General features: G+C 45.6%; 1 protein-coding gene across 4 annotated transcripts; it reads right to left on the reverse strand.

Annotated features, from left to right (window-relative positions):
• Positions 1–12,333: 12,333 nt before the first annotated feature.
• Positions 12,334–21,406, reverse strand: ZNF154 (zinc finger protein 154). Of its 4 annotated transcripts, none has more exons than XM_031659327.1 (4): positions 20,972–21,406; positions 16,267–16,393; positions 12,623–14,171; positions 12,334–12,525 (listed from the first exon to the last, which is right to left on the reverse strand). In XM_031659327.1, exons 1-3 carry the CDS (start codon positions 21,326–21,328, stop codon positions 13,018–13,020), a joined length of 1,638 nt encoding a protein of 545 aa, XP_031515187.1. In that variant the 5' UTR covers positions 21,329–21,406; the 3' UTR covers positions 12,334–12,525; positions 12,623–13,017. The 4 variants fall into 4 exon arrangements, with proteins under 4 accessions (XP_031515187.1, XP_031515189.1, XP_009193738.2 ...); XM_031659329.1 differs by lacking the exon at positions 20,972–21,406 and adding an exon at positions 20,638–20,889; XM_009195474.4 differs by having other exon boundaries at positions 12,334–14,171.
• Between the last annotated feature and the right edge of the window lie 3,802 nt (positions 21,407–25,208).

Genomic DNA, 25,208 nt, shown 5'->3' on the forward strand with positions numbered 1-25,208 from the left:
TCCCAAAGTGCTGGGATTACAGGCTTGAGCCACCGCGCCCGGCCTGAATGCCTCTTCTAAAAGTCCATCTACAAATTTTCCAGTGAATATGGTTGTGTGGGATCAGTGCATACAGAAATTCTCAGGATTTTCTGTTTACTGTCACTGAGATCATTATCAGAAAATAGTCTGGCCAGGCACAGTGGCTCACGCCTATAATCCTAACACTTTGGGAGGCCAAGGTGGGCAGATTGCCTGAGCTCAGGAGTTCGAGACCAGCCTGGGCAACATGGTGAAACCCCATCTCTACTAAAATACAAAAAATTAGCCAGGCGTGGCAGCATGCGCCTGCAGTCCCAGCCACTCAGGACACTGAGGCAGGAGAATCGCTTGAACCCAGAAGGCAGAAGTTGCAGTGAGCTGAGATTGCGCCACTGCACTCCAGCCCAGGCGACAGAGTGAGACTCCGTCTCCAAAAAAAAAAAAAAAATAGTCTATACAGGTTTCATGGCTCCTTGTATCCTCTCTGGGCTGTTCACCTCAAGGCCATTGTTACGCAGGTAGGAGAACAAGAATAGAGAGGAGGATCATTCTGTAGTCCAGGGATGTGGCTTTTGTGACTCAGCCAACATTCCTATTAATTCAGGTGGCAACAGTCTTCATTGCTTGCCAGTTTGCTGCCCCTGAGGCAAGGTTGCCTCTCTCAGGGCATGAGGAGAGAGAGAGATATGGTGAAGTCCCTATCAGGTTGCCAACCTGATCTGAAAAAAAAAAAAAAAAATGGAACATCTAGGCTCTTAATTTTGAGCCACTTTTTAAAGCTTTGTGAAGGTCTGATTTGTGTAACTGACATGCAACAAGGTACACATATCCAAAGTGTACAGTTTGGTAAAGCCATGAAACCATCATCATAACCATAAAAAGGAATTTATGTATCCCCCGTATATTTACCTTGTATCCTTTTATAATCTTTCTCCCTTCCCCAGCTCTTCAGAGTCAACTGATTTCCTTTACAGTAAATTACTTTGCATTTTATGGATTTTTTACTGAGATATATATACACACATACACACACACACACACATATATATACACTTTTTTCTTTTTTTCTTTTTTTTTTTTTGAGGTGGAGTCTCACTCTGTCGCCCAGGCTGGAGTGCAGTGACCGGACCTCAGCTCACTACAAGCTCCACCTCCCGGGTTCACGCCATTCTCCTGCCTCAGCCTCCCGAGTAGCTGGGACTACAGGCGCCCGCCACCTCGCCCGGCTAGTTTTTTGTATTTTTTAGTAGAGACGGGGTTTCACCATGTTAGCCAGGATGGTCTTGATCTCCTGACCTCATGATCTACCCGTCTCGGCCTCCCAAAGTGCTGGGATTACAGGCTTGAGCCACCGCGCCCGGCCATATACACTTTTTCTCTTATTCGTTTTCTTCGTGCTGTACAATTGAGATTAAAAAACGATGAACCTTTGTATTGCTGAGTATCATGCTGTACTGTGGATAAGTCACTGTTTGTCCATGTGTTTAGGAGCATTTATATTATTTATAGATTTTTGTATATTACGAATAAAGCTGCTGTAAATACTTGAATTCAGTTCTTTATATGGATATGTATTTTCCTTGTGTTAATAACTCAAATTGTAATGTCTTAGTTACAATGTAGGTGAATGTTTAACATTTTAAGAAATGCCAAATTTGATCTAAATGGATGTTTCCTATTGTAGTCTCACCAAGGGTGTATGAGAGTCCCAGTTCCTTTACATCCCTGCCAGTGCTTCATGTGGCTAATCTTTTTTGTTTTAGCTCTTTCAGTATATGAATAGTGGTATCTCACTGTGGTTTTCATTGCATTTCCCTAAAACTTTATGATATTGAGCATTTTTAAATGTTTTTATTTGCCACCTGTGTAACTTCGTTGGTAAAATATCTGTTCATATGTTTTCCCTACTTTTTTTAGATGAGTTTGTTTGTTCGTTCGTTTATTTATTTTTTATTTATTTATGTATTTTGAGACAGAGTCTTGCTGTGTCGCCCAGGCTGGAGTACAGTGGCATGATCTCAGCTCACTGCAACTTCCGCCTTCCAGATTCAATCGATTCTCCTGTCTCAGCCTCCTGAGTAGCTAAGATTACAGGCGCGTGCCATCATGCCCAGCTATTTTCTGTATTTTTAGTAGAGACGGGGTTTCACTGTCTTGCTCAGGCTGGTCTCGAACTCTGACCTCGTGATCCACTCTCATCAACCTCCCAAAGTGCTGGGATTATGGGTGTGAGCCACCATGCCCAGCCCAGTTTATTTATATTTTTTAAAAAAATAAAAACAGTGCAGAATAACTGTCTTTAGTAACAAAGACGTGTTAGAATTTTCCTCACTCATTCTTCTATGGTATAGTTTCTTTGCTCTGTTAAACAATTATTTTTCTATTGGAGGATTTTTTTGTCTCTCTTTTTCTTTTCTTTTCTTTTCTTTTTTTTTTTTTTGGAGACAGGGTGTCACTCTGCCGCCATCATGGCTCACTGCAGCTTGGACATCCCAGGCTCAAGGGATCCTGCTGCCTCAGCCTCTCAAGTAGCTGGGACTACAGGCACATGGCTAACTGCCTGGCTGATTTTTTATTTTTGTAGAGATGGAGTTTTGCCATGTTGCCCAGGCTGGTGTTGAACTCCTGCACTCAAGAGATTCTCCTGCATTGGTCTCCTAAAGTGCTGGGACTACAGATGTGAGCCACCATGCCTGGCCCTCCATTTTTTACAATTATTGTTTATTGATTTTTAAAATTTATTTTGAGAGAGAGTGTTGCTCTGTTGCCCAGGCTGGAGTACAGTGTCACAATCTCGGCTCACAGCAACCTCTGCCTCCCAGGTTCAAATAATTCTCATGCCTCAGGCTCCCAGGTAGCTGGGACTACCTGTGCACCACCACACACGACTCATTTTTGCATTTTTAGTACAGACAGGGTTTTTCCACTTTGGCCGGGCAAACAGCTTGGCCTCCCAAAGTGCTGGGATTACAGGTGTGAACCACCCGTGCCTGGCCCTAATTTTTAATTTTCTCTTAAAAATTCCTCACCACCTGTTCCAGAATTTGCGTGTGCGTGTGTGTGTGTGTGTGTGTGTGTGTGTGTGAATGGGTGTAGACAAGGTCTCCCAGGCTAATTTCTAATTTTCTCTTAAAAATTCCTCACCACCTGTTCCAGAATTTGTGTGTGTGTGTGTGTGTGTGTATGTGTGTGTGTGGGTGAATGGGTGTAGACAAGGTCTCCCAGGCTAATCTTTTAACTCCTGGCCTTAAGCATTTTTCCCACCTCTGCCGCCCAAAGTGCTGAGATTACAGAGCATAAGCCACTGCACCTGGCCTTTTCCTCAATTTTTTGTGCACAGTATAATGCCTGTATTTCCCATACATTTTTTATTTTTAATCTGCATTAACATGTTCTCTGTCACTTTCTTAAGTCTAAGCATTCAATAATGTATTAAATTAAAACTAGGTTTGTAGTCTTTGCCAATTTCCTTGATGTGAATGCTCGTGTTATAGTCAATATTCTTTTTGGTTTTTGATCTATCCTTATTTGGTGATTTTAGATAGGTCGTGGTTATAAGGTTAGAACTATATACATATAGATATATGTATAGCAATACTTTTGGTTTCATTAAGCAGACATTCACTGAGTGCCTACTTAGTGTAAGCATTTTATTAAAACTACTTATTAAATCTCCCATCTTCCGAACTACTAGATTCTAAGGTTTGAGAAAGCCAAGACCTTTTTTCCTATTCACTACTGTGGTCCCAGTTCCTAGGAAGATCATAGTGTAAGAGGCCCTGAAGAAACATTTATGCGAGCTCCATAAAGGAGGGAAGTAAAGAATCCCAGTCCCAACACTGGCGTTCAAGTGTGTCCTACAGTCCTGGAAGGCCTGTCTGTACAAAGTATGAAAAACAGGAGTTTTGGAGTGACCTGTGGGCAGCGTGAACAAGAACTCACTTTGGTAAAGGTTTTGTTCATGCCTTCTTTCAACAATAGCACTCCTCAGCTAAGCATACAGTCGCGCTGTTGCTTCCAGCTGTCACTCCTTCCTCCTTTCTGTGACCCTACCATACCCCCAACCCTCTTACTCCCTCTCAGGCCATGGATCCAAAAGGCCAAGGTTACCCTACTCTTCCAACCCCAGCCGTGGTTAATTTCTTTTTCCTTTTTTTTTTTGGAGACATAGTCTCACTCTGTCGCCCAGGCTGGAGTGCAGTGGTGCGATCTTGGCTCACTGCAACCTCTACCTTCCTGGTTCAAGCGATTCTCCTGCCTCAGCCTCCTGAGTAGCTGGGACTACAGGTGCCCACCACCACGCCTGGCTAATTTTTATGTTTTTAGTAGAGACAGAGTTTCACCGTCTTGGCCAGGCTAGTCTCAAACTCCTGACCATGTGATCCTCCCGCCTTGGCCTCCCAAAATGCTGGGATTACAGGCATGAGCCACTGCACCCGGCTGCCGTGGTCAATTTCAAACGGCCATATTGATGCCACTGAACCTGGAGTTGGGAAGACTTTCTGGTAACACACCTTTGTATTCTGTTTCTGATATACTGATAGAGTATCCACAGATAGCCAGAAGAGTAAAGATGACAATAAAACAGTAAAATAATCAGGAAGTAGCAAGTTTTAAATATTTGTTTTTTAAACAGTTTTATTGAGATATAATGAACTTAAATTGTATGGGTTTTTATCCTTCACCTTAGAAGGGATTCAGTTGTGTATTTTTAAAATATATATTTTGATGTTTTTATACATCTTACATTCCCAAAACCAAATGTTTCTTCCAGCCCTATTCAATTTATCCTTTGCAACATAAATTACTGATAGAAAGACATATTCTGCCCTTTGTAGGGGCTATTTTCAAATATGTCTATAAATGGAAGACATTATAAAACCTGATGAACCCTTTCCCAGTCTTCTATCTTCTTTTTTTTTTTTTTTTTTTTTTGAGACAGGGTCTGTCACCCAGGCTGGAGTGCAATGGTGGATTTATCATTTTGTGGTCATTCTTTTGTGGTCATCCTTTTTCTTCTTTTTCACCATTTAACTATCAAGCAATTCATGGTGGTTCTTGTTTCATCTGTCCCTATGTGGATTTATAATTACAGATATTTCATTAAAGGCATAAAGTCTTCAGATTGCATTTCTAAAATTTAAGGACCCTTTCCTAACTACAAGATTAATATACAAAATAAAAATGTATATGTGTACAAAATTATAAATGTTTTATATACGTACTGAGTCGTATCAACTGCTGCTTATTTAAGACAGATTGCTATCAGCATACAAAATATATTTGATGTTTAGTAGGTGTGTCTTTGAGTTTGTTAACCTATACGTACTGCTTCTTTAATATTTATGTAACGTTGCTAAACTGCTTGTACGTTAGAACTTCCCAGATTGTTGATTTGGCTTATTAAATCTCAGATTCTGTTCAGTGTGTTCACCACTCACTCTGCTCCCCAGTATTTCCTGTATACTAGATATTGGTGAGATGAGTGATTAAGATCTGTTCCAAATGGACAGGTTTATGGTGGTGACAAACCTGGAAACAGTGTGTCCTTTGCTACCACAACATGAGCAGCCTGGAAATAAACATTACAGGTATTGTGTGTGCTGGTTGTGAGACAGGTGTGCAGTGGTGACAGCACAGCCTGGCAACATACACACACATCTGTGGCATACACTGACAAATGTAGGAAACTGACACCCCCCAGCACAGCCTGGAGCCATATGTGTATGCCATGTCCACAACAGAAAAGATGTATAACAAACCTGAAACATAGGCATGTACAAAACACGCAAGGGACCTGTGAGACGGGATGGAGATACTGACACACCATAGCAGTCTCCACAGAGACTTGTGGGAGAGACATGTGCTAGGGATAACCAAAAATCTGATGTGTGGGGCCAGGCGCGGGGCTCACGCCTGTAATCCCAACACTTTGGGAGGCCGAGGCGGGTGGATCACAAGGTCAGGAGATCGAGACCAGCCTGGCCAACGTGGTGCAATCCCATCTCTACTAAAAATACAAAATTAGCCGGGTGTGATGGTGCGCACCTGTAATCCCAGCTACTCAGGAGGCTGAGGCAGGGGACTGGCTTGAACCTGGGAGGCAGAGGTTACAGTGAGCCGAGATTGCACCACTGCATTCCATCAGAGCAAGACTCTGTCTCCAAAAAAAAAAAAAAAAATCTGATGTGTGGGTCACAAACACAATTGCAGTATTTCTATGGGCCAATTGTGAAGAGGCAGGCACAACCTGATGTGATAATACTACTCCCTACACCCCTCACTGCATACTAGAGGATGTACTGATGAGGGAACTGGTTCATACCCCAGCACAACCTGGAAATGCACATGTCTGAGCAGATTTGACCTAGGAAGGAGAATATGATGTTTATGGGCTTTATAGGAGGGTTCAGCCCAGATTCAGCCAGTTTCAGAAGTAGTTGGTCAAGTATAGGTGGGAGAAGGAATGCTCTTGGGGATTAGTACTCATTGTCAGTCCTTGATTTTACACAGGGCTGGGGAGGAGCATTTGGGACTAAGGACACCTGCTAGAGGGGTTGAGAGGCGAAAGCCAGAGATACACGATGGTCATGCTGGACATTCTCAATTCTTCATCTTCTCTCCCAGTGTCTGCAGTAGTGACTGATAACTGAGTGACAGTTCAGTATGGTGTGGAGGAAGCATCCTATGGCGGTGTTTAGATGGAAGACCGAAAGGACCCTAGGAATGAATCATTGCATGTGGTTGTGAGAGAGCGATGTGTTTGGAGTGACACCAGGGACCCTGTTGGAGGTGTTCAGGCAGTGGCAATGCTGACCATGGGAAGCAAGTTTGCGGGGAAGGGCTTGAGGACCCAAGTGGCAGTGTCCCAGTGTGGTTACTCATGTTCTGGGCTTAGCAGACTTGGCACAGACTTGGCAGAGAGGAATCTGCCCAGAGTCTCCTGCGTTTCCAGTCAGAGGAATAAAGGGACCAAGGCAAGCCAACCCAGTTCAGTGTAGACCTCAGCTACTTGTGTGAGAAACACTCACCCCAAACCCAAAGAATGGACTGAAAGGCACGAAGAACAGCGAAAGTGAGAGTTTCATTAACAGTTTTGCAAGATCAGGGCGTCTGGTGTAGGCAGGCACATCTAGGGTAGTCACAACAGGTAATTTATCTCCTTGCTCTCAAATCCCTCCTCCCAGTTACTCATTGGTCAAGTACTATGGGGTTACAATCTTCCCAGATGTCGTCTAAGTTTCATTATCCCCCTTATAAGGTTAAACCCTGGTCCCCTTCCCTGCTTAAGTTTTGATTTCCAATAATGAAACTTTCTTCCCTTTTATGGCCTGAACCCTCCTCTACATTCTGTGCACCTATTGTGACCTTCTAGGCGCATGAGCCATGCGGTTTGTTACATTTGCAGGCTGGCTGTCAGTCCTTAGATTTATCATGCCTTGAAAATGGGCTATTTAAAGTATTTTCTCACACTTGGCAGCCGTGGTCGTGTATGGATGTTGCTTGCCCTCTCTGAACTGCAGATACATTAAGAGACAGGAATGATCATTCCTCTCTACTCTTTTTGGGTGGAAGGAGGAATAAGTAAATGAGGTAATCCTTAGGAAGCTGGTCAATATTAGCTCCACATGAAAACAGTAGTCTTGGCCAGGTGTGGTAGCTCACGCCTGTAATCCCAGCACTTTGGGAGTCCGAGGCGGGTGGATCACGAGGTCAGGAGTTCGAGACCAGCCTGACCAACATGGTGAAACCCCATCTGTACTAAAAATACAAAAATTAGCTGGGTATGGTGGCGCGTACCTGTAATCTCAGCTACTCAGGAGGCTGAGGCAGGAGAATCGCTTAAACCCGGGAGGCAGAAGTTGCATTGAGCCAAAATTGCACCATTGCACTCCAGCCTGGGTGACAGAGGGAGACTCCGTCTCAAAAAAACAAACAAAATAGTAGTCCTGATTGTCAGCATCCAGGGAAGTGTGCACAGTGCCGTGGGGAGCCTGAGAAGGGCTCTCAGAAGAGTCAAAGGGAAATGGGGTCTGGCACCAAGCACAGACAGAATAGAAAGGTAGTGGAGCTTGATTCCCCAAGACCCTAGGTCCTGCAGTCTGGGTTTGAATCCAGGATTCCCTATTTCTCTCCATGGGTTTATAAGGAAGCAACATACTCTTGGGGGCTTTCTACTCCTGTGCAAGATGGAGATAATGAGTGGACCCATCCAGGGGCATGAAGATGATGTACAGAGCTGAGGTTTACAGAGCATGGGTCAGAGAGGGCTTCATGCATAGCCACTGTTGTGGTGGTTGGCAGCTGTTAGGGTTGTGATTGCCCTCAACTCATGAGGGGAGGGGAGATTCCTTTGGGAATGGGGACCAATGAGGAGAGGGGGATGGAGATATTTATAGCTCAGACCCCATTTTCAAGGGCTGCAGGTCTCCCTCACCCACCCCATGTATTTTGCTCATCATACCACTGGGCTCCTGGCCCAACCAGCTTCCAACCTGGCTGTCCCAGCCAGGAGGTCCTACGGAGCCACAAGGCCCAAAGATGTGAAAATATCCAAACTGAAACAGAAAAAAAAAACAAAAACCAGAATACTACCAAAAAGTGTGTTCTGGAAAGAGAGGCAAAACTGAGACAGAAGCAATATCTGTTTAGATAATCCCAGAAAATTTTCAAAAATTGGTCAAAGGTATAAAACTCTGCATATCTCAGAGATAACAAATATGAAGAAAACCACATACATACATATTTTAGTTAGCAAGACTTCTAAGAAACAAAGCCAAGGACAAAATATTAAAGCTGGCCAGGGCTGAGGATAAACACACTGCTTTCAAAAGAGCAACACTTTGAGCTTATTTCTTGAAAGAAATGATGGGAGCCAGACGGCAATGGAAGGATAACTTTCATGTGCTGTGAAAGAACACCATTCTCAACTTGGAATATTATGCCCACCTTAAATGTTCTTCAAAAATGAATGATAGGTAAACATATCTTCAGAGAAAAAAAAAAAAAGAATCTATAACTAGCAAATCTACTCTAACAGAATAATAAAGGGAAGTCTTTGGGCAGAAAGAAATAGTGTGAGAGGGAAATACAGAATTCTGTGAAGGAATGAAGAACAACATAAGCAGATAACAAAGATAAACATCAGTAAATATTAATTTAATACTGGTTTATACTGTCAATTTAATGGCAGTCAAATTGGGAACCCATACCCAGAAGGATGATGGTTCCTATTTTTCCAAATCTTCAAATAACTGTTTCCCCTATACAGGAGAAATGCTAGACTTTTGTTCATACATTCTCCTACTGAATAATGAAGACTAAATTCTCCTTTGTGGAGACATAATGAGTTAAAAGCACTCTATAGTAACCCTGGTACAATCACGTGACACAAAAGGAAGGGGTGTCCTTTAAAATTTTTTTGAAGCACTGTTTTTTTTAAGTGCAAATATGGGAAAGACTAGCATCTCTAAGTAGTGACATTTGTCAGAAAATGTGTAGGGGAGCATTAAATCTGTAATGTAACTTTTCTAGACAGCAGAGCATGGTAAGTTTTGACTGCTGAGCTGCCCACAAAATGATCAGATATTATTATTGTTAGAATAGGGGAAAGGAAAGTGATGTTTACTTAAGGAGAAGTAGCAGAGATTAACGTAAATCAAAATGTATATATTAGATAAAGGTCCCTGAGGATAGAAGAAACAGAATCCATAGGAAAAAAAAAACACGCCATGTCAAAAATACTAGGCCGGGCGCGGTGGCTCACGCCTGTAATCCCAGCACTTTGGGAGGCCGAGGCAGGCGGATCACAAGGTCAGGAGATCGAGACCACGGTGAAACCCCGTCTCTACTAAAAATACAAAAAATTAGCCGGGCACGGTGGCGGGCGCCTGTAGTCCCAGCTACTCAGGAGGCTGAGGCAGGAGAATGGCATGAACCCGGGAGGCGGAGCTTGCAGTGAGCCGAGATCGCGCCACTGCACTCCAGCCTGGGCGACAGAGCGAGACTCTGTCCGTTTCAAAAAAAAAAAAAAATAATTAAAAACATTATGAATTGGAATCTCAGCTTCAACTGCCAATATCTACGTTGCAGAACTTCACCCAATTCAGTCAAGAAAACTATACAAACAATGTTGAGTTTACATTCTAGTGAGGGGGAAGAAAACAAGTGTATCCAGTAGTTATAAATGTACTAGAAAGTGAAACAGTAAGAACAGAGTGTGACTGGTGGAGGGAAACCTCAAAGGACATGGCATTTGAGTTTACCAGAATGATGGGGAACCAGCCATGAAATATGATCGTACTGCTGAAACTAACAGATTTAAAATGCATGCTTTTGAAGATACGAGGCAATGTTATGAGATTTTTACCTGCCATAACTATTTTAATCTTAATAATAACGCTGTGAAATAAGAGCTATTATTGTCACGATTTCTCAGATGAGGAAGCTTGAGGCAGTGGAACTGGGATTTAAACCCAGGTAACATGACCAGAATCTGATATTAACCACTATGTAGTCATGACAAAATTTATGGTGAATGGTTAAACACAAAGACCCTGAGATACAAAAGACGTGGTTTAAAGAAACAATGCACTTACTATGCCATATTGTGATATTTAAAACACACATGCACATCCTTTGAGCTTCTGAATAATATGGAGTGTGTCTTGTCTTGCCCATAATAGATTCTCAACCAAGGCTCTTATTCACTACTTCTTACTATTTTCACAGCTATACTTTTCAAGTTTAGCACATATACTGCATCCACTTGGTGAGTATCTTTTTATACCCAGTAGGTAAAAAGTATTTATATACAGTAGGACTATTACATTGAGTAAAATTGCAAGCTATTTGATATGGTTTGGCCCTGTGTCCCCACCCAAATCTCATCTCGAATTGTAATTCTCACGTGTTAAGGGAGGGACCTGTAATCCCCATGTGTCAAAGGAGGAAGGTGACTGGATCATGGGGGGCAGTTCCCATGTGCTGTTCTCATGATAGTGAGTTTTCACAAGATTTGATGGTTTTATAAGGTTTTGGAAGTTCCTACTTTGCTCTCTCTCCTGCTACCCTGTGAAGAAGGTGCCTGTTACCCCTTTTGCCATGATTGTAAGTTTTGTGAGGCCTCTCCAGCCATGCAGAACTCTGAGTCAATTAAACCTATTTCCTTTATAAAGTACCCAGCCTCAGGTAGTTCTTAATAACAGTGTGAAAACAGACTAATACACTACTGCTATAAGAAACACACACTTGGCCAGGCACGGTAGCTCACGCCTGTAATCCCAGCACTTTGGGTGTCTGAGGCGGGCGAATCACCTGAGGTCGGGAGTTTGAGACCAGCTTGACCAACTGGAAAAACCCCATCTCTACTAAAAATACAAAATTAGCTGGGCGTGGTGTCACGCGCCTGTAGTCCCAGCTACTCAGGAGGCTGAGGCAGGAGAATCGCTTGAACCCGGCAGGCGGAGGTTGCAGTGAGCCAAGATCGTGCCACTGCACTCCTGCCTGGGCAACAAGAGCCAAACTCCATCTCAAAAAAAGGCCAGGCGCAGTGGCTCACGCCTGTAATCCCAGAACTTTGGGAGGCCGAGCCAGGTGGATCACGAGGTCAAGAGTTTGAGAACAGCCTGGTCAACATGGTGAGATCCCCGTCTCTACTAAAAATAAGAAAATTAGCCAGGCGTGGTAGCGGGTGCCTGTAGTCCCAGCTACTCGGGAGGCTGAGGAGGAGAACTGCTTGAACCCGGCCGGTGGAGGATGTAGTGAGCCGAGATTGCGCCACTGCACTCCAGCCTGGGCAACAGAGTGAGAATCCATTTCGAAAAAACAAACACAAAAACAAAAAAAAAAAACCCACACATTTGTATGGTTAGTTATTTTCACCTGTACTTCTAAAACAATTACAATTCCTAATATAATCTTACCACCTGTGGTGCTACCCTATGGAATTCAGGATATCAAGGCATACAGGACCTGGGGAACAGATTTCCCCCACTAGCACTGAACACAATGCAATATTCCTTGTGAACAAGAGAACAATTTCATGTTGCTTTCAGAAGCACCAAAGGATGTCATAGTAACTGCTGCCTACTCAGGCTGATCTCTGTGGCATCCAGGATATAAATTAGGACAATACCCTGTAGTTTTTTCTTGGAGGCCTTGAATAGCAATGAAAACTAGACTCAAACTAGAGAGAGAGCTATATTCTGCCATCCTACTGTCCCTGTCTCTGTTGAGCTACACAATGAGAATCTCCAAAAAAAGTTATTCACCCCTTCATGTTAGCAGAACCCATACAGTGACTAGAACCCCCAAGATTAATAAGGTCTTTATTATTGTACAAACCAAGGCAGTAAGAGGCAGGTGGTTCCCACAGTTGGTGATTTGGAGGCTGGAAAACTCTTATCAAGAGTCATGTGACACCAACAATATCCTGAAATATGTAGTCCTTCTTTTCAGGTCACCAGCAGAGTCCTCTGGGCCAAACCGGGTCAGGTGCATGGCCTAACTCATCAGAAAGGGAAACAAAAAAGAAGGGAATAAATGCTTAGGCTATTTACAAATTCCTCCCATGAATGGGACAACACCAAGGTTCACTTACCTGAATACACTGGGGTGGGTGAGTGGTGCACACTGGTGGTCACTTGCCAGGTGGTAGAGGTAAAATGGCTTCCACTACAGTATCAGCAGAGACATACATCTGACATGGGCCCTGGGCAGGGCAAAAGGTGCAGTGCAGTTCCCACATACCTGGAATTTATGCAGATGTTCAGATAGAGGATGTTTAATTCAGGCTGATGCCACCCTCATAAGGGATCTCCTGCAGAACTGTTATATCAACTGGACATCCCTACATATCAAAAGTGTCTTTCCCTTGTGCATTCTGTGGCACTCAATGAGATACAGCCTTCAGCTGAAGCTTTCTCACATTCACTGTGTACTCAAGGACTTTCTCCAGGGTGCTAACAGATTTTCCACATTTGCCACTCAAGGCTTTTATCGACTATGAATTCTCTGATGTTTAATAAGGCTGGAGTTATGGCTAAAGGATTTCCCACATTCAGTGCACTCATAAGGCTTCTCCCCAGTGTGAACCCTTCTGTGCTTAATGAGGCCGGAATTTTGAGTAAAGGATTTCCCACATTCACTGCACTCATAGGGTCTTGATCCAGTGTGAACTCTCTGGTGTTTTCGGAGACTGGAGCTGTAGGGAAAGAACTTCCCACATTCACTGCACTCATAAGGCCTCTCCCCAGTGTGAACTCCCCGATGTTGAAGGAGCGCAGACCTTTGGCTAAAGGATTTCCCACATTCGCTGCACTTATAAGGCCTTTCTCCAGTGTGAACTCTATGGTGTTCAATGAGGCTAGAGTTTTGGCTAAATGACTTCCCACACTCGCTGCACTCATAAGGCCTGGATCCACTATGAACTTTCTGGTGCTTTATGAGACTGGAATGATATGTAAAGAACTTCCCACATTCACTGCACTCATAAGGCCTCTCCCCAGTGTGAACTCCCCGATGTTGAAGGAGTGCAGACCTTTGGCTAAAGGATTTCCCACATTCACTGCACTCATATGGCCTTTCCCCAGTGTGAACTCTCCGATGTTTAATGAGGTTAGACTTGTTGCTAAATAATTTTCCACATTCATCACATTCATGAGGTCGTACTGCAGTGTGAACTCTCCGATGCTGAATGAGACTAGAGCTTTGCCTAAAGGACTTCCCACACTCTCCACATTCGTAAGGCTTTTCTCCAGTGTGAACTCTCCAATGGTCATTGAGGCTGTAGCTTTTGCTAAAGGATTTCCCGCATTCACTGCATATGTAACATCTTTCTGTAGTGAGTGTCCTCTGCTGCTGAACAAGTGTGTGTTTACGGCTGAATGCTTTTGTGTACTCTCCACAGTTGTAATGAGTTTTTCTTCTGTGACTGACAGCCCCACCGTCGCTTCTGCTATTTGATTGCTCCCCAGTGTGAGTGGCCTGTTGATGGAGAAATCCCAACTTGGCCAGGAAGTCCTTCCCAGCTTCTCTGCAGGTGGAAGGCTCCCCTGACACGTGGAATGTGCAGGTCTTCACAAACAAGGCTGTGCCCACATTGCTTCTGAAATGTTTTTCTCCAAGGTGCTGCTTCCGGTGATGAACATCTGCAATGAAATACAATTACTTCTCACATGGCCCACCCCTATATAATTTCTGCCTATGATGTGTCCCCTTGGACCCAGCCAAGAGCAAAATGTCTCTCAAGACCAAGCTACACGTCTCACGGTTGGGGCCTTCTGGGGAGAAAGACCTGCCTTGGAAGTCCTGAGTTGGGTCTCTCCTTCTAAAGAAATGCTCTGCTCAGAAGGTGCCTCCTCATCCACCACTCTATGCCAAAAACCTAAAAGCAAGAAATGCTAGTGAAGTGCACATTAACTATGGTGGGAGGGGGCAGCCCCTATACAACTGTGTGTATGACAAACTCAGGAACAAGTCCATGGGATTGTTTGCATGACAGTAGAGTTGGGTTCGGGCTGCAGATGAGGCTGCATAGCAATTCTAGGCTATAAATATTACAAGAATGGGCTGGGTGCGGTGGCTGATGCCTGTAATCCTAGCACTTTGGGAGGCCAAGGCGGGCAGATAAACAAAGTCAGGAGTTTCAGATCAGCCTGGCCAATATGATGAAACCCCATCTCTACTAAAAATACAAAAATTAGCCTGGCGTGGTGGTGGGTGCCTGTAATCCCAGCTACTTGGGAGGCTGAGGCAGGAGAATCGCTTGAACCTGGGAGGCGGAGGTTACAACAAGCCAAGATTGCACCACTGCACTCCCGCCTGGGCGACAGAAGGAGACTCCGTCTCAAAAAAAAAAACACAAAAAAAACCAAAACAAAAGATTACAAGAATGTAGGAGAACTCAAGAGGTAAAGGCCACAACCATGAGGTATCACAAAGAGAGAGGCAGGGTGTAATACTAAATCCTCTGCAAACAACTTTTGCAGAAGCTTATCTGCTGGTGACACTTGAGTGCTGTGTAGAATAGTATATGCAAGCCCAAGGAAATACGACTGCAACGCAGCAGCTGGCCTTCAAGGACTGTTTAAGAGTATGTGCAAGGACGGGCGCAGTGGCTCACACCTGTAATCCCAGCACTTTGGGAGGCCAAGGCGGGTGGATAATGAGGTCAGGAGTTCAAGATCAACTTGGCCAAGATGGTGAAACCCCATCTTCAAAAAAAATACAAAAATTAGCTGGGTGCAGTGGCAGGCACCTGTAATCCCAGCTACTCAGGAGGCTGAGGCAGGAGAATTGCTTGAACCTGGGAGGCAGAGGTTGCAGTAAGCCGAGATCACGCCACTGCAATCCAGCCTGGGTGACAGAGTGAGACTCAGTCTCAAAAAACAAACAAAAAAAAAAGAGTATATGCATACCTCATGACATACTATGTAGAGACTAACGTTGGAAAGAACTGCAGATGTAGCAGTGAGAAAAACAGGTAAAATACGGAGTCCAGAGATGTGAGGATTAGCCCCAAGCTGGATGTTAACAGCAGAAGTGACAAGTAGAGCTGACATGTCAGCAAAATGTCAAGAATGGTGAAGGGAAACCGGAAGTGAGCTGTGACCACTGGCATTGGCACCAAACTGCTCGCCAAACAGAATAGGTTGCTGCTATGATATGGCATCTGGATAATGTAAGTATTAAGGGAAGAAAGAACAGAAGAGCAGCCTGCACTGTCCCACAAAAAACTCAGCACATGACAGCCCACAGGAAAAACACAAACACACACAAATACTACAAAGAAAATTTCAGAGGAATACTTTCTAAGAAGAGTCCATGGTCTACGTAAGTAGTGACCATGTCAGTGACAATAACTCCTGGCATAGGCAGGCATAATGAAATGCCAGCTACGGGATGGAAGTAGTAGCTGGGGCACACAGGATCCTCAGATCTGGAAAAAGTCACCCAGACATGGAGGGGACAATCAAGGTGGGATGCACTTGGGTGACTGCAAGACTGCAGACTCTGCATCCTTCCCTGTGAGGCTGTAGGGGTATGGGGGCTCCTCCAGGAGAGGAGAAGACAGTATGCACACCTTAGTCTTACACATTAGTCTTACCAATGACAGAACTATGCAGGGAACTGAGAAAGAAGCAGAGCCCATAGTCTTGTCATGAGAAGGACAGACCTGCCAATAGGGAAAAGAGGAAGGGCACAGACTAGCTAAGGGCACAGGAATGGGTAAAAGAACCTTACCTAGGGAGGTTAAAAGAGCCAAGTTCTCCAGCATCACATCACGGTACAGGCATCTTTGAGCCTCATCAAGGAGACCCCATTCCTCCCAGGAGAAGTGTACGGCCACATCTTCAAAGGTCACAGTGCCCTGCCACAATGGGAACAGATGAAACCACCAACAATGCATACCCCCACATCTTTACCCCATGCCCATTCTCTTCCCAAGCTCCCCAACTGAGAGGAGAAACCAGCACATGGATAAATAGGCATCTAAGCTGGGGGCCTGGCATGGAAGGATCCATACTATCACATCATGAAATCCCCTGGAATGTCCAAGGTCATCTAAGTCTCAATACCAGGGCCCTGCAGCTGTCACTTACTCCCTTTCCAGATGCACGTCATTCTTCAGAATACACATCCCTCCTATCTCCAGACACCATAGCCCCAAGCCCAGGGCTGCCACCTCACTGCCCACACCATAGGCATCTCCCTGTTCTTACCCCCCACGTCACTGTTTTAATCTCTTCCTCTTTACCCCATTAGTGAAGGCAGGATTGCCACACTAGGGTTATGGATATGGCCAAATACACAAAACCTGACGCTAGAAAGATGATACAGCAGCAGGGCACGGTGGCTCACGCCTGTAATCCCAGCACTTTGGGAGGCCGAGGTGGGTGGATCACGAGGTCAGGAGTTCAAGACCAGCCTGACCAATATGGTGAAACCCCATCTCTACTAAAAATACAAAAATTAGCTGGGTGTGGTGGTGGGTGCCTGTAATCCCAGCTACTTGGGAGGCTGAGGCAGGAGAATTGCTTGAACCCGGGAGGCAGAGGTTGCAGTGAGCTGAGATTGTGAAACTGCACTCCAGTCTGGGCAACAGAGTGAGACTCCGTCTCAAAAAAAAAAAAAAAGATGATACAACAGTTTATTAATCATATGTCCATAGAACCTGGGAGATGAGGACAACATGTACCACACAGGGTCACATGGGGGTCTAGTCCAGAAAAAAAGTGAATAACCAAAAGCTGTGGAATGCAAGCACTTTGAAAACAAAAAGATCAAGTGCCCCTGGTTCCCACAATGGGCTTCTTTGGAAAACTCCATGGCCTGGTAGGGAGCTGAAATCTGCTACAAAGTGATAGGCAGAAACTGTGCCTGGTCCCCTTGATAAAAAGAGTTGTCTGTCTGGGAGAAGGGTAGGGAGGGAAACTTGTACTCAGGCCATTTGATGTCACCCTGATTTTACCAGAGGTCATACTGGGCCTTAATTTTAGACTTTACACCATAACTTAGCACACAGCATCGAGGATATGCTTGACAAATTCAAACTAGGATCTAATACTACCCTAGATCTCCCAGGGCATCCACTAGTGGTAGCAGCCCCAAATCCTGTGAAGGCTCCCTGGCTGGCTCCCATTTTTTGCCTCAGACTTAGGCCACACAGAACCACATGTGCATCTCAGATAACCATGGCCGTGTTACACTTCTGTGATGTACTTGCTATCCCCTCGGCAGTGACAACCTTCTTCTGTCCACTTAACACTCAAAGACTAGCTCCACTGATCACCTGCCCGAGGCCAAGTGACTGTCACAGATGACCACATTGGCACCTGGCCTTATCCTCCAGGTTGAATAAAACACTCCCGGCCCCATCAAAGTTATCAAAAAATCCTGATGATTCCACAGAATGCTGAATAAGCACTAAGGAAAAAAAGGACAGCCATTTGCCTCAAATACACCTATGCCTCTGCATTCACCTTACATCCACTCTTTCCTTGAAAGCGTATGCCACCTGCCCAACTATCCTCTCCAAACACCCTACCTCCGTAGCCACTAACCTCCCTTACCTCTGTTTAGAAAGCCCAAGAACATCACCCACTTATCCAACCAAAAGCCTTGGCTGGTCTTTAGCCCCCACTCTGCCCTTCCTGACTAAATAACCTGTACCACCATGCCTAAAGATTAACCATTCTAGGCCGGATGCGGTGGCTCACGCCTGTAATTCCAGAACTCTGGGTGGCTGAGGCAGGTGGATCACCTGAGGTCAGGAGTTTGAGACTAGCCTGACCAACATGGAGAAATCCCATCTCTACTAAATAAATACAAAATTAGCCGGGTGTGGTGGCGCATGTCTGTAATCCCACCTACATGGGAGGCTGAGGCAGGAGAATTGCTTGAACCTGGGAGGCGGAGGTTGTAGTGAGCCAAGATCACACCATTGCACTCCAGCCTGGGCAACAAGAGCAACACTCCATCTCAAAAAAAAAAAAAAAAAAAAAGATTAACCCTTCTAAATGTAATCCGCAGCTCACTCACCTTAGTCCACACAATAACCACCATATTTTGGGTGTCTCCATTCTGAAGCACTCCCCAGATTTCCAGACCTGGGTGTTCACCGACCTACTTAATGCCTACTTAATGTCTCTGAAACATCTCAAACTCTTACATGACCAAATAAAGCTCCTGTTGTCTCCAGTGAATATTACTGTTTTTTTTTTTTTTTTTTTTTTGAGAGGGAGTCTGGCTCTGTCGCCCAGGCTGGAGTGCAGTGGCCGGATCTCAGCTCACTGCAAGCTCCGCCTCCCGGGTTTACGCCATTCTCCTGCCTCAGCCTCCCGAGTAGCTGGGACTACAGGCGCCCGCCACCTCGCCTAGCTAGTTTTTCGTATTTTTTAGTAGAGACGGGGTTTCACCGTGTTAGCCAGGATGGTCTCGATCTCCTGACCTCGTGATCCGCCCGTCTCAGCCTCCCAAAGTGCTGGGATTACAGGCTTGAGCCACCGCGCCCGGCTGAATATTACTGTTAATACCAACTTCTCCATCTCAGTTGAAGAACTGTGGGGTCATCGCTGAATCCTGTTTCACTCCCTCGCTGTCTACATCAGAAAATTTAGTTGCCCCCTTTAAAAATTTGCATCCAGAATGCAACACATCTAATCAATGATTCTGGTTCATTACCCTGGACTGGCTGTAGCTTCCACTCTGATCTTCTTTCCTCCTCCCTCAACCCCACAGTCTGCTCTCCACGCTAACAGGATGGACCCTGTTAGGACTTTAGCAAGATCACCTCCCTCTTTTAACCCATACCTCCTATTACCTCCAGAATAGGTACCCAGCTTTTCAGGCAGCCACTGCAGTCCTGACTCCTTTCCCCTGCTCTTTGTTCCCAGCTAAAAGGAAAGAGATCTATGGTTTCCTCAAAAATCTCAGCTTAGTTCTACTAAGCACTTGCGCCTCCTGATACCAGTGCCACAGATAACCTTTCACAAGTTTCCACTGGCTGCCAAAAATGGGAACACCTCAGTATAACCCCTGGCATGGACTTAGAGCCCTGGGCTTGGAATTTCTCCAGGGCACCAGACCCAGGATTGGGGTAACAACACTTAAGAATACTAGAAAACCACAATCCCAAGAACATGTGGGTGCGGGTGGGGGCTACTCAGGGACTGGAACACTCTCCACTTCCTATGTGAGTTCTGTACGCCCTTCTACAACTAGGAGAACCAGCGAAAGAGGAATGCACCCCTGGTGAGGCTCGATGGGCTCAAGCCTCCCTGTACCCCTGCCTGGCCCTGAACTCAGGCTGGCTGTTTTACTTTCCGGCCTCAGTGCTGTCACCTCTTGCCAACTGCAGGGCAATGAAAAAAAGTTGCAGCCTCCCACTATCTCAATGTCCTCATCGCCCCATCGCCGCTCTTCCTGTGAACAGTCTTTGGAAAAGTTTTTAAACCCTAACATAGGGCGGGCGCGGTGGCTCACGCCTATAATCCCAGCACTTTGGGAGGCCGAGGCAAGCGGGTCACTTGAGACCAGGAGTTCAAGACCAGCCTGGCCAAAATGGTGAAATCCCATCTCCACTAAAAATACAAAAAAGTAGCCGGACGTTGTGAGGCAGGCTTGTAATCCCAGCTGCTGGGGAGGCTGCGGCAGGAGAATCGCTTGAACCCAGGAGTCGGAGGTTGCAGTGACCCGAGATCGCGCCACTGCACTCCAGCCTGGGCGGTAAGAGCGAAACTCCCTCTCAAAGAAAAAAAAAAAAAACTAACATAAATGGCGTCCCTCCTTTGTTCAAAACTCTCCGTGGCTTCTAGCGTCCTCACAAGGAAGGTACAACCCTAGGAGTAACTCCGCCTCGTATTATTCGTTCCCTGCAGAAAACAGCTTTCCGAATTCTCCCGGCTCAGTCGCGCCTCCGACCTTTGCACGCGCCGGTTCCTGCGCCTGTCACGCCCTCCCACACCTCGTCACACGCAGTGTCAGAAACAGGGCCCCACCCACGAGCGCCTCAGTGTCCCGGACCCTGGGCTGCGGGGACGCGAGCAGGCGCCCCTCACTGATGGCTTTAGTGGGTGGGGGAAGGCGTGTGAGGCGGTGAGACGCGGCACCCACCTGAGCTGGCGCCCTCAGAGCGGCCGCTGCCATCAGACTCTGTGGGGAGAGCTGGGCCGGGAGCGGCGGGCGACCGGGGCAGGGACCCGGGGACAGGCCTGACGTGGGTCACCCAGGGCGGCGTCGCGAGGCTCAGACGCTTTCGTGCAGCAGGGACGACTCCCCCCCTCACGCCTTCGTGGCCCCAACCCGGCGCTCTGCTGTCTCTGATCCGGTGAACACACCCCAGAGAAGCCAAAATGGCCGCCACGAAGGGGACCCCCCCTCCCCCGCCCAAAAGTCCCTCCCTTTCTTTTTGTGACTCTCGTGGAAAGTCGGTCTTCTGAGCTCTTACCGGCTTAGTAGCGTGGCGTTCAACGCAGAGCATTCTGTGTAATGTAGTTTCCACAGATTCCCGAGGTCGGGGCTGGGGACCCTCTGCACCAGCCTCTTGGAGTAAAAGCGAAGCTCCAGGGCGCTGGGCGATGAGAAATGGCTTATCCAGGTCCCCGGGCAGTGGAGGGGCTTTGCCCTTTCTTAAATGGGTCGTAATCAGACAGCGTATCAGAGGTGCCATCTGCAACTGATCACCCAAGTGTTTGGGGAATATGATTTCAAACTTCGTAAAGTTCAGCAGGCTCCCAGAGGCTAAAATTATCAGACGCTCCCTAAGGCGGCCAATCCAAATATGCAAATCATTCCATAGAGCCATTCAGACACGAAATATATCTACTAATAGGGAAGCTAATACACATTACCATATTAAGTTTATTACTTTTTCTTTTCTTTTTCTTTTTTTTTTTTTAGACAAAGTTTCCCTCTTTCCCCGAGACTGGAGTGCAGCGGCACCATCTGGGATCACTGCAACCTCCGCCTCCCGGGTTCAAGCGATTCTCGTGCCTCAGCCTTCCAAGTAACTGGGACTATAGGCGCACACCACCACGCTAGGCTAGTTTTTTGTATTTTTAGTAGAGACGGGGTTTCACTATGGTGGTCCCAAACTCCTGACCCCAGGTGATCTACCCGCCTCGGTCTCTCTTCTTTTTTTTTTTTTTTTTGAGATGGAGTCTTGCTCAGTCGCCCAGGCTGGAGTGCAGTGGCACGATCTCGGCTCACTGCAAGCTCCGCCTCCCGGGTTCACGCCATTCTCCTGCCTCAGCCTCCCAAGTAGCTGGGACTACAGGCGCCGGTCACTACGCCCGGCTATTTTTTTTATTTTTTTATTTTTTTATTTTTAGTAGAGACGGGGTTTCACCTTGTTAGCCAGGATGGCCTTGATCTCCTGACCTCGTGATCCGCCCATCTTGGCCTCCCAAAGTGCTGGGATTACAGGCATAAGCCACCGCACCCAGCCTCTATCATATTACATTTCAAATGTATGCACTCGGAAGCATTGAAGTCAGTCTGTGCACTCTTGGTCAGGGACAGGTGAAAAACTACTTCAGATAGTGGCATGATAGTGCCTCCAGAAGATAGAAGAGAAATGTTGGGTCACCTTGAAGCGGTAGTACAAAGGTAGAATTCTATCTGTGATTCCAACAAAAAACATCTTTTGTCTGCATAGTCAGTTATTGTGTCCAATTATTGTGTCCAGTCAGTAACTGTATCCAATTCACTGAGCAACACTTTTATCCATTTCATAATTATTTCTTGATATCTGAGATATATTCAATTCCTTTTAGAAGTCTAACATCAATCTCAAAAAAACAATGAAAGAAATGCTGCTTTGATAAGAGACAAAGGGGAGAGGTGGGACTTCTTAATCAGAAAGCCAGTGAAATGCATTGAAGGAAGTGAGAGATGAGCCATGTGCGTATTTTTAGAATAAATTCCAGGCAGAAGCAGCATGTTACTAGAATGCCTGGATGGCTGAAAACTTCACAGGGCTCTTCAGCATTGGAGGGCCTAGGGCTTCAACCCAGAAGGCCTTCATCTGCTTTGCTGGCTGCAGAGGCACTCGGGTATATAGGTGAGAAGTATCTATGGGATGGAGCTTGATTTCAGAATTAATAACAGAAATTCCCAGTAGGGACTTTTATGTCCCTCTGGCTGCATGACCCAAGCCAGCCTAGCCATTTATGCCAGGTAAAAGCCAGCTGTAAAGACACAGAAAAGGGCCGGGCGCGGTGGCTCAAGCCTGTAATCCCAGCACTTTGGGAGACCGAGACGGGCGGATCACGAGGTCAGGAGATCGAGACCATCCTGGCGAACACGGTGAAACCCCGTCTGTACTAAAAAATACAAAAGGCCAGGCGCGGTGGCTCAAGCCTGTAATCCCAGCACTTTGGGAGGCCAAGACGGGCGGATCACAAGGTCAGGAGATCGAGACCATCCTGGCTAACACAGTGAAACCTCATCTCTACTAAAAAATACAAAAAACTAGCCAGGCGAGGTGACGGGCGCCTGTAGTCCCAGCTACTAGGGAGGCTGAGGCAGGAGAATGGCCTGAACCTGGGAGGCGGAGCTTGCAGTGAGCTGAGATCCGGCCACTGCACTCCAGCCTGGGCGACAGAGCCAGACTCCATCTCAAAAAAAAAAAAAAAAAAAGACACAGAAAAATTTCAGAGTTTAAGCAGCACATTCTAACTCCCACTGCCTCTCTTTGCCAAGAGTCAAACTAGATATCTAGATGTCCCCAGAGAGAAGCATAAAATTGTCCTATTCCAGCTATAAAGTATCTCTATTCTCCACAGTCATCCCTTTGTTGGCTGGGTATTTTTAATTACCAATCACTCTGTCTTAATATTGCTCTACATAATTTTCTCTATTTATAGAACAGAACAAACAAAAAGGGCAGCTGTCAAAATACTTCCTGTGCATTATTTGAGATGTGGGTATTGCTTCAAAATATTTCAGAAAATGAAATAGCTCAGCACAAAGGTGTTCATAATCATGCACAAGATTGGCAACTATTTTACCTCCTTCCATCATCAACTTTAAGAACAGTATCAATAGATTCATTCAATTCAAAGTTAATTCTAGTTCCTCTTCTAGCCAGTATTTTCCATGGATAGAACATCTTGTGGTTATTTTAATTCAATTTCTCACTTTATTTTATGATCTATATCAATATTATCATAAGCTTTGTTTGAAATGTGTTAGTCAATTTGTGATGCCATAAAGGGATACCTGAGATTGGGTAATTTATTAAAAATTATAATAAAATATATAAGAATAGGCCGGGCGCGATGGCTCAAGCCTGTAATCCCAGCACTTTGGGAGGCCGAGACGGGCGGATCACGAGGTCAGGAGATCGAGACCATCCTGGCTAACATGGTGAAACCCCGTCTCTACTAAAAAATACGAAAAACTAGCCAGGCGAGGTGGCGGGTGCCTGTAGTCCCAGCTACTCGGGAGGCTGAGGCAGGAGAATGGCGTGAACCCGGGAGGTGGAGCTTGCAGTGAGCTGAGATCTGGCCACTGCACTCCAGCCCGGGCGACAGAGAGAAACTCCGTCTCAAAAAAAAAAAATAAATAAATAAAATAAAATAAAATAAAATATATAAGAATATAAAATAAAAATATATAAGAGGGAGATGTATTTGGCTCACAGTTCTGCAGACAGTACATGAAGGAAAGTGCAAGTATCTGCTTTTGGTGAGGGCCTCAGGAAGCTTACAATTATGGCAAAAAGTGAAGGACAGCCAGCATGTCACATGGTGAGGGAGGGAGCAAGAGAGGTAGGGAGGAGGTGCCAGGCTTTTCTAAACAACCAGATCTTGCATGAACTCAGTGAGAACTCACTTACTACCATGAGGACAGCACCAACCCATTCATGAGGGATCTACCCCCATGACCCAAAGACCTCTGACTAGGCCCACCTCCAACGTTGAAGGTCACATTTCAACTTGAGATTTGCAGGGAACATACATCCAAACCATATTAGAACCCATCAAATTAATTTTACCAAATACACCAGTATTACACCAAATGGCAGATAACATTATGAGTCTGATCATGATCGTTACAAAATAAGTCAAAATTACAGTATATTCTCTACCTTTCCTCCAAATTGGGGTTCTTGCTCGTATACCAAATATATATGTTTTTTAGACATAGGTTCTCACTCTGTCACCCAGGCTGGAGTGTAGTGGCACAATCATGGTTCACTGCAGCCTTGAGCTCCTGGGTTCAAGTGATCCTCCCACCTCAGCCTCCCAAGTAGCAGCTCATATACCATATATTGTCCTACAAAAGGGTTTAAATCCAGGGCCAAGTATCATCCAGAGAATTTATTTTTATTTATTTCTTTATTTGACTCTCGCTCTGTCACCCAGGCTGGAGTACACTGGCATGATCTCGGCTCACTGCAACCTCTGCCTCCCAGGTTCAAGCGATTCTCTTGCCTCCACCTTGAGTAGCTGGGATTACAGGCACCCACCACCACGCCCAGCTAATTTTTGTATTTTTTTTAGTAGAGATGGGGTTTCACCATGATGGCCAAGCTAGTCTCAAACTCCTGACTTCAAGTGATCCACCAGCCTCGGCCTCCCAAAGTGCTGGGATTACAGGTATGAACCACCACGTTCAGCCCAGCCAGATAATTTAAATGTTCTTCTGAGGGCAGAGTAAATGCACACTGGGGACTATCC

The sequence above is a fragment of the Papio anubis genome, chromosome 20 (assembly GCF_008728515.1).
Source record: "Papio anubis isolate 15944 chromosome 20, Panubis1.0, whole genome shotgun sequence".
Lineage (NCBI taxonomy): Eukaryota > Metazoa > Chordata > Mammalia > Primates > Cercopithecidae > Papio > Papio anubis.

Excerpts from the sequence above, each read along its gene's own strand:
- ZNF154 (XM_031659327.1), bottom strand. The coding sequence starts at position 21,328 with ATGGCTCTATGGAATGATTTGCATATTTGGATTGGCCGCCTTAGGGAG. Across the intron at positions 16,394-20,971 it reads AACGCCACGCTACTAAGCCG|GGCACTGTGACCTTTGAAGA; the intron begins GTAAGAGCTCAG and ends CCATTGTGGCAG. Across the intron at positions 14,172-16,266 it reads GGCTCTTTTAACCTCCCTAG|ATGTTCATCACCGGAAGCAG; the intron begins GTAAGGTTCTTT and ends ATTTCATTGCAG.